The following is a 9409-nucleotide window of genomic DNA, read 5'->3' as shown; positions in this document are numbered from 1 at the left end:
AAGTAATTATGTAACATACACACAAAAACATACAGTCGAATTGAGACCTCCTGCTTTTTTGAAGTCAGATGTTCATCATCGTCATACATAATTAAGAACCAATTAAATTAGCCTTCAAATTAATGAAAAACAGCTTTGAGGTCAGTTCACTCGTTTGGGAGTTACGGTGCTACAGACACACAGGCAAAGGCTACAAACTTATAACTCCCCTCTTTTTGCGTCAAAGGTTAATAATAAAATTATGAATATGAAAAAATGTCAAATAACTTTATTACTATTTAAATATTATACTAAAATACAATCTTTCTCCACTCAAGTTTCTTGATTGTGAAATACATATCCTACGAGTGAATGTAGTATTTATATGAAGTATATTCCTATATTATACAAAAATAACTGATTCAACAACCCGTGTAATGTTAGGGCTTTCAATCTCGATACATTTCCGCGTCCCGGGAAAAAATCTCGAAAATACCGGGAAAAACGAGACTTTCAAAAGTAGATTTCCATATTTATCTAGGCATTTAGATAGTTAAAACATACTTTAGTCAAGTTCCATATTCACTTATTTAATAAAATCAAAATCTTTCTTTTTCCATTTTTACAGAAAGCACGTAAGAAACAAACAAAGGACGTTAAATATGTATAGTTCCAAACAGAGAACAGGACCTTTTAATGTTATCGTTCTTTAATTTCCCCATATTATATATACTAAAATCCACCCTACAGTGTCGCAATGTCCAAGGAGCCAGAGTAAGAAATTACTGCTGGTTTAATAGGTTTTTTAATACTGTTTAACTAAGTGACTTAAGTCTCAATAGTCTCGATTTTCCCGGGAAAGAAAACATCAATCTCGATCTCGAAAATGCAAAAGAAAATAGTCGTGACCCTTGAAATTTTTGTAACCAAGATTCCCGGGATGAAAGCCCTAATTGTAATTAACATGTGTTTGGCTAACAGGCATTTGTAATCGAATAAAAATATTCATGTCCCCGAGTTAATAACTGTCGATGTCACAAAATTCTAGTCTACGAAAATGTGGCACAATTTTGCAATCTAGAGATCTGATAATCCGGAAATATTCAATGAGATACAATGTCAATCTTATTAATGTAGGATAAAAATAACTCAACGGTCGTCAAACGTGGGGATACCTCTAAATAAACATTTACCTCTAGGTTGCCTTACAGCAAATATCATCCTACATACACACAAAACATTGTAATTTATAAATCATGAAACTGTAAAATTTCGTACAAAATAAATATCTAGTTGCGTTTCCTAAATACAAAATCTTGTAGTAAACATGCAAAAAATATACAATCTGTCCGCTATAAGTAATTAAATTACACAATTATGTAACATGCTCAATTCAGTTGCATAAACCCTGCACTTAAAATTAAATTACACAATTTAGTTATGACCAGCATAACGCAAAAAGTGTTTTTATAAACAGTCCATAGGGCTCACAATTTAACACACAATTCAATGATTTGGAATTTAGATTCATTGACCCAATTTAATGATAACAACTACATGATTCTACTACAAAATTTCGACATTATCACAACTTACAGTCTTCAATTCTGAGGGGAAGAAATCTTTTTAACATTTAACACTAGAACAACTTGGCACATGTTAGAGAGACTAGTTTTAGACTTAATGTGACTTATCTGTGATGCGATAAGTACACAAGCGACAAGTCTCGAAATATCAGTCTAGTTCAGATCACAGACATCATAACACAAGAGCGAATGTTTAGATTTGTCTATTTTTAACGACTGCTGACTTTGTTTATGAGTTCATCGCATATCGCGGTCAATTCTTCGTTAGCTTTGGTTTTCTGCGAGACGGTCTCTTCCAGAGACGTAATGTGCAGCTCTTTCCTCTTAATCATAGCATTCAGCTTCAAGACTTCCGCCTCGTGGGCTCTGTTTATCTTTTGCAGCTCCTCGTTTGCATGGTTAAGTTTAGAAGTAGCATGCTGCTTTAATAGCTCGTAGTTGTTTTGCATCTTAGATAGATTGTCTTCGAACTCCTTAATTGACTTTTTATACGCTTCCTCGTTGGTTTTAAAGCCGAGTATTATTTGTTTACTCTTCTCGTATTTGCTGTGCAAATCGCTGAAGGACACCTCCATGCTCGCCAAATGTGCTGTTTGCTCGTCTCTTTCCCTAATTAACTGGCTTCTTTCGTCCGCATGTCTTTTCTTATCCTGTTCTTTTTCAGCAATCAAACTAGCGATCGTCCTCTCATACTCCTCAACGACCATCGCCATACTCTTATTGTGTTTGGTTTTCTCGTCAAGTTTTTTAGTTAGCTCATTAATCTTTTTCAATCTCTCTTCGCTTGTAGCTTCTAAAGACTTTACTTGCGATTCCATATCGGATAATCTATCTTTCAGTTCTTTAGCTTCAGATCTTAAAGTATAGACATTTATTTCTTTATCAGCCAATAGTTCACGAAGTTGGGTAAGAGCTAGATCTGCTTCATTTTGATCTCTAGAAACTTCAGCAATGGTAGTTTCATGGGCAATTGCGGAGTTGTTCGCGCTCAAGGAAAGTAGTCTATCAATAACAGCTATGGCGGGTGATGTGAATGTAAGAGAACGTCTATTAGATGCAACAGGAGTTGCAGCTTTAGTTCTTGGTGTAACCATTGAATTCACAGCAGGGTTTACGACCATCATGGGTTTGGCGACTGTGATGTTAAGGTCATCAATGCTTTCTTCAGTGGTATCATGGGCGTCCAGTTCATTAGTAACATTTAAAGAAGATAGTTCTGGAGCAGGAAATTTTGCTATAAAAGTTACATCATTTGGAGTAGGAGCCGTTTTCTGCGGAGTGCTCTGTCTTTTTTGAACATTTTTAAAAGTAGCAATAATGCTATCAGAAGAAACTCGTTTTGCAAATAGCGGATCAAACTTGAGGAACAAACTCTCTTTACCGTTGTCAGCAACAGCATTGTTTTGATTCTGGTTCAAAAGGAATTCAAAAGCTTCAGCATCTATAAATAGTTCACCAGCATCAGCGACGCCCTCATCCGTTGTAGGCAAGTCAGAAAATTGCAACATGTCATCATGATCACTACCGCTGATATCTATAATTTTTTTGTTATTAATTAATATCTCTGCTTCACTTTCAGTTACTTTGTTGTCATCAACGAGTTCTTCAGTTTCAAGAAAAGGGCCTTCAATAGTATCTTCATCTTCAGTGTTTACTTTGTCAGTATTTTTCGATGAACTAGTAATGTCATTGATACTATTTGACGAATTCTTTTCCTCATCCCGTGGTGATTTCTTTATAGATCCATCAATATAAGTATCTTTTGTAATTTGAAGAGAAGAATCAGGAGAACTTTTGGTGGCAAATGAATTATCTAAGCTTGGTGGTGGAGATTGTCTTACTTTTGATTTTGAAATGAATGGATTGAAATTTGTGTCTTTTATATCAAGGATGTTGTAGGAACTTTTAGATTCAAGACCTTCATTGGATGAAGTACCCGCTGAGTAATAAGCGGAGTGTTCCGAGGATGTCGTGTTTTTAATTTTTTCATTAACTGTTGTTGCGGAGTTAGCAAAAGTTTTATATTCCCTCTGCACTTCACTTTCTACAAGTTCATCAATAATGCTACCCTTTTCGGAATTGGAAATTTCTTCAGTTAAATTTACATCAATAGACACTACGTCTTCCACTTTCGGAACACTGACTGAAACTTTATTAATTGCTCCAAGATCTTGAAGTTCAGCTGGAGTGTTTTTAGATTCACTGAGAGTTCCATCGATTTCTATGCTGTGTACTGTGGGTTGCATATCTTTATTTATAGGTTTTATTTCTTTTGCATTTATTTTATTAGCCAGTGGTTTAGAAGATTTTTCAGTTGTGGCTTTTGAAGACCCACTAAACGTGGCATTGTTTTTGTTATTGATTGTTGACGGTTTCTTTCTCAAAGGCTGTGATTTACGTTTCTCCCTATTACAATCTTTTTTCGTTAATGATTTTTTACCAATATCCGTATCATTTGTTTGATCAAATGATTGGTTGGGCGTAACACCCAGTGGAGGCGACATTCGTATTCTAGCTTTTGTGGCAAATGGATCTTCTATGTCATCAAAGTTGAGGTTATATCCTTTAGAAACAATTTTTGGTGAGCTAGGAGGAGACATTCTGATTTCTTCATTAATTTCAACAGGGATAACTTTTTCAAAACATCCCATTCGTTTCTCTTCTAATATTTCTTCAAAGTTAGCTGATACGGAAACAAACGGACTATTATTTGCAGAAGCTACTATTTCTTCATCCGTTGCATTATTATTGTCTGCTTGCAACTTTGCAGTTCCAGAATCTGCAAGTTTATCTTCAGGCATTGGTTCTTCATTATTACCTTGGTTATTTTTAAATGTTTCTAGCACAGACTGTTCGCTATTTACTTCTTCAGAAATTGCAACGTTCTCAGTTTTCTCTGCAGCTAATTTTGCAATAGGTGCTGTAGTTACAAGAGAGCTTAAAATGTTAACATCAGAGTCTGGTATTTGCTTTGACATATCCGTTATCTCATCTGTTGGGGTAATTATATCTTCATTTGACGTTATGTTGTTATCCTTTACTATATTATGTTCAAAATCGTTATATTTTATTGCTTCATCTTCAGTTACACAGACTGAAACAGCCACATTTTGAGTAATGGATTCTTTATTCTCTACAATTATATTCGACACAGTTGATTCAATAAATGTGTCTCTTTTGAACTTTTGGTGTATCACATCATCACCAATTTCTATTTTGTCTCCAAGTGACATCTGATTTTCAGTCATAATGTTATCAATTTTCACTTCAGCTGCAAGATGAAATTCAAACATAGGAAGATTTTTTGTAAAATTTATATCAGAATCTACTGAATTAACTAATTTGGAATCTTCTGGAGCCAAAATGTCAGGTAGCACTGAGATAAAGTTATCTTCGTTTTGTTTAGAGTTTTCTTTGACTTCATTTTTTGTGTTATTGGATACATTCACAGCCACAGACGTCTCTACCCTGCTTTTATCTAGTGTCGTAGAAGATTTTCCTTCACTTTCAAGTTTCTCGATTGTTCTTTGTAGCTCTTCTACTATATCTATATCTTCTACTATATCTGTAGAAGAGCTACAGACAACAGGTGTATTCTCTCCTTGAGGAATGGAAGTAATTTCATTTGCTACGTTTTCGATTGCATTGAGAATAATGTTAGTTTCATTCAAATCAGAACAAACAGGTGCGGCACTTATGCTGTCATTAATAATAATAGATTCAGCATCTTGATTTTCAGTGCCTTTAACAATTTGTTCAACAGCTGTAATTGCAGATTCAATCACAGTTGCTACTTCATTGGAAACTTGAACCATATCCAACATATGCCGTTCTGGTTTAGCACAATAAGTTTTCTCCAAATTTAATGTTCCTTCATCTTTAAACCTTGAAGCACTCTCAGTTGATGTTGGCATAATATTTTCCACAAGGTGATTAATTTCACCTTTTGAGAGCTGCTCAGTAACTCCAATCACACCTTCCAGAAAAACTTTCTCAGTATCATCATCATCAGGTAAGGGAATATCAGCTGGAGTAGTATCTAGACCATCATTTATTGATTTTTCTTCATCAACAGTGTTTGCTTGAGCTGTATTAGGAGTATCCTCAGAAGATATATTAAAAAGAAGTACTCTAGGGTCAATAATTAAAGGTATCTGTGATAATGAGCTAATACCTGGACAACCATTTAACATCTTTTCATTCCTATTTGTAACAATTGCAATATTATTTTCTGTATTAGAATTTACTTTAGCAATAGAATCTATACAATCTTTTTTAGTTGTTTTTTCTACATTAAAAGTATCATTTTGGTCAAGTGTAACACTTACATTTGCAACCATATCTGGAACTACTTGTTTAAAACCAATGTCAACAGGTAAACTAGACTTTGTTGGATGAACTTGAGCACAATTCTCCATATTCTTGATTGCCAAGCTTGAAGCACCTTCATTCTCATTGACATTGTCAATTTTCTGCATATTCTCATCCATGGTGTTATCTTTTACAGTTCCAGTTGATACAACAGACAGATCATCAGATTTAGCAGAAGTAATGGTAACATTCAATGTATCTTTTACGTCAATCAACTCATTGATGGAATTCCCATCTAAAGATACAACATTTGGTTCACTCAGAGTTTCTTGAGATTTAAAGGACAGATCACCCTGATTTTCAGTTTTAGTAAATGTAGATTCACAATCCACAAATTCACCATCTGACTCATTTGCAACAGCATCGCATTTGTTAACAGGCATATTTTGAGGTTGAACTTCAAGGGTATTATTTATGGAATCGTTGTATGATATATCCATGTACTCAACTGTGTTATCAAAATTCTCATCATTGGTTTTTGTATTTATAGCTTTTGTTTCAAATGATTTCCCACTTTGAAATAATAATTTATGAATTGGTATTTTTTCCTTACTAAATATGATTGTAGTTTCATCTTTCCATTGCAATTCCTTTTCTAAATCTTCATTAAAAACTAGACTGTCTCTATTTGGACTGTTTCTTTTTGTTAAAGCATCTTGAGATTTTTGACTGGACAGAGGAGTTGAAGCAAGAACAGCCTGGGGCTTCTCAGCAGCAGATTCTGGTGATAAGACTATAGGTGGACTGAGAGTTTCAGTTTTAACTGGGTCAATATCATCCTCGACTGGAGGTATAGGACTCTGCGATGGTCTAAATATGTTTAACACACTTTTTAGACCCCTCATAATGGTAGAATCACCATCTTTAAGTTCTCCCTTACTCGGAGTTGTTGCTTCTGGAGTATGCACAATAGAAGATGCAGAACTTGGTAGAGAAAGATTTTCATCAATGTCATTTGGTGTGCTCACAGCAATAACGACATCGTTGTCCAAGGTGACAGTTGAGTCTAAAGGCCTCAAGGCATTTCTATTTGTGTCCATGTGGCCTTGTTCCGCTGGAATTATTTGCAGTGGGAGGCACATTTGCTGTCTGACACTATCATTTTTAGTAATGGCTGAGTTCATTGACCTGGTCAAACTTCCATTATCTACAACGTTATTACCAGAATCAAATGTTCTATTATCTAGGCAATTTGCTGTGTAGCTTTTAGACATAGGCGACAATGTTGGTGTTGTGGAATACCTCAATTTCATATTTAACTCTGATACATCAAGTTCTTCATACCCCTTCTCAGTGCAAGGTGTTCTTGGCAAGACGTTGCTGTGTTGAAACGCGTTTTCCTTGTTGTCAAAATCACACACACTACTGTCTATGTCCATCGGCTCCTCGTACTGAGCCATGTTTACAGTTTATTGCACTTCACACTTGAATAAAACACTTGTTTTTCTATTCAAAAGAACTACTTTGAGGTTGAGATCAGTCGTTATCTCCTCCACACGTCAATCTGGCGACACAAATAAAAAAATCAGTCCAATTTTTACAGTTAAACGATTTCAGTTTCACTAGATTTCTAACGCGTATTTTATGCAGCGACGCTGAATGTGTGTCATTTGAAAACAAAAATGTCGGAGAACACGCAACTCACTCTGAAAGTCTATTTTTATCCTTTTTGTAGCGCATGCACTGCGTCGTACATTTTATATAACGAGCACGCCCGAGGGAATCTTGCCAAAACGCTGAAGCAGTTTAAATACACCGCAGTGGACTTCACCGCTCCGCTCGAACGCACCGAACGACGAAAACCGTTTGAAATTACGATTTTTTAATTCAACGGTCTTGTCAAACGTTTGAATGTCAATGTCATAATAGGGACTTCACGATTCGAGTTTCATAAACATCGATTCAATTGAACACGATCTTTAAGACGATTTCTTGACTCGATTCATTTCAATGCGATTTTTAAGCGAATCGATTCAAAAGTAAAGCGAATCGAATTGTCTAGAACTCTAGATCGTATTCATAAGTTAAACAAAAGCAGAGAACAAAAAGTAAAGAGAACGGACACTCTCCGCCTCTCCCTAGCTTTAGATACCGCACCACGCCCCGCACATTGCAGGTCACATGGACTGAACGACAACAAGGCTGCCGGCAAGTAGAGATGGTTAATATAATATATAGCTCAAATTATAACGTTAAATTAAAAAATAATTATAGCAACTATAATTTGAAAGACATAAAGGTGTTAAAATTATAACGAAGTTTTTTTCACTTTGGATTGGAGTACGTTAAGAAAATTAAACCAAATGCCATCTAGCGACATAATTTTACAATATTTCAATGCCATACAGTCATCTATCCGTGCTTTATTTACGCAGCTAACAAACAAAATCCTTCTTCGTTCTGAGTTATCTTCCTTTAAATTTTTCATAGTTGGCACCATATTCTGTGTGAAAATTGCGGCTCTTGTCATTGGTGGAAACAATTATAACGTGAAATACTTTCACAATTATTTGTAGCATTTAACGTTTGGTGCGAAACGCGAAATAGCTGATTAGTTTATTGATGTTAAATTTCACGTTTGAATACGCTAAGCGCTAGTGCTATATTTAGCACTTAGCAAGTATTATAATTGTAGTTATGTTGTAAATTATAATTTTGGTTACGTTTTAATACGATTTTGAGTTAATGGTGGGACATTAGCAAAATTTAGTCTGGTGAAGCGATTTAAATTAAGATATAATTAAGCACTTGGATTTATTTAGTTAGTTTAGCGTTTGTTTAATTAGTAATTCGTTGTAATATTTGTACATAAAAGTACTAGTATGTGCGTTATTATTAATTATTATGAGTGTAATTTACTGTAAATAACCAGTGTAAAGTTTTGTGCAAATTGTAAATAGTAAATTGTTAAAGTATGAAGGGAAGCTCTTAGAATAATAACGCATAGAATGATAGTTTCATATCAAACGAACTGTCACAAGTGAGGCAAAAACAAAATTCATGTAGGCGTAAGCAACTTGTAACTACGCTCGTCGGCACGCACACAAATATACAAATAATGATGCCATGGAATAACATTTCCCTCAAAAGTGGGGAAATTGTATCTTGATTAACTCATCATTAAGTTAAAGGTGCCTACAGATTTGCCCGACATTGTCGATCAGGTGCCTACAGATGTGCTCGATTTTGTCGATCGTTACTGTCGAACGACAATGTCGATCAGGTGCCTACAGATATGCTCGGTTTTGTCGATGAAAAACGAATATAGCACTTATTTGTAAATCCAAGATGGCGGACACGATTTTTTAAAATATGCTATATGGGTATCATTTTCGAGGTACTTGGGGGTGCTCATTACGAATATGGCACTCATTTCTAAATCCAAGATGGCGGGCACGATACTCAAAAAAATGCTATATGGGTATCATTTTCGAGGTATTTAGGGATGCTCATTACGAATATGGCACTCATTT

The 9409-nt window shown here is 35.1% G+C and overlaps 1 protein-coding gene across 1 annotated transcript; it reads right to left on the bottom strand.

The window, feature by feature from the left end:
* Positions 1 to 196: 196 nt before the first annotated feature.
* On the bottom strand, positions 197 to 7442 carry LOC113239931. Its single transcript, XM_026477094.1, has one exon. It carries the CDS (start codon positions 7334 to 7336, stop codon positions 1775 to 1777), a length of 5562 nt encoding a protein of 1853 aa, XP_026332879.1. The 5' UTR covers positions 7337 to 7442; the 3' UTR covers positions 197 to 1774.
* Positions 7443 to 9409: the final 1967 nt, after the last annotated feature.

The sequence above is a fragment of the Hyposmocoma kahamanoa genome, unplaced genomic scaffold (genome assembly GCF_003589595.1).
Source record: "Hyposmocoma kahamanoa isolate Upper Pololo Valley unplaced genomic scaffold, ASM358959v1 117, whole genome shotgun sequence".
Taxonomy (NCBI): domain Eukaryota; kingdom Metazoa; phylum Arthropoda; class Insecta; order Lepidoptera; family Cosmopterigidae; genus Hyposmocoma; species Hyposmocoma kahamanoa.
Note: the sequence above shows the minus strand (reverse complement) of the source record. Positions and strands in the feature narration are given on the sequence as shown.

What these genes read in the sequence shown, in the direction of transcription:
- LOC113239931 (XM_026477094.1), bottom strand. Translation starts at nt 7,336, where the DNA reads ATGGCTCAGTACGAGGAGCCGATGGACATAGACAGTAGTGTGTGTGAT.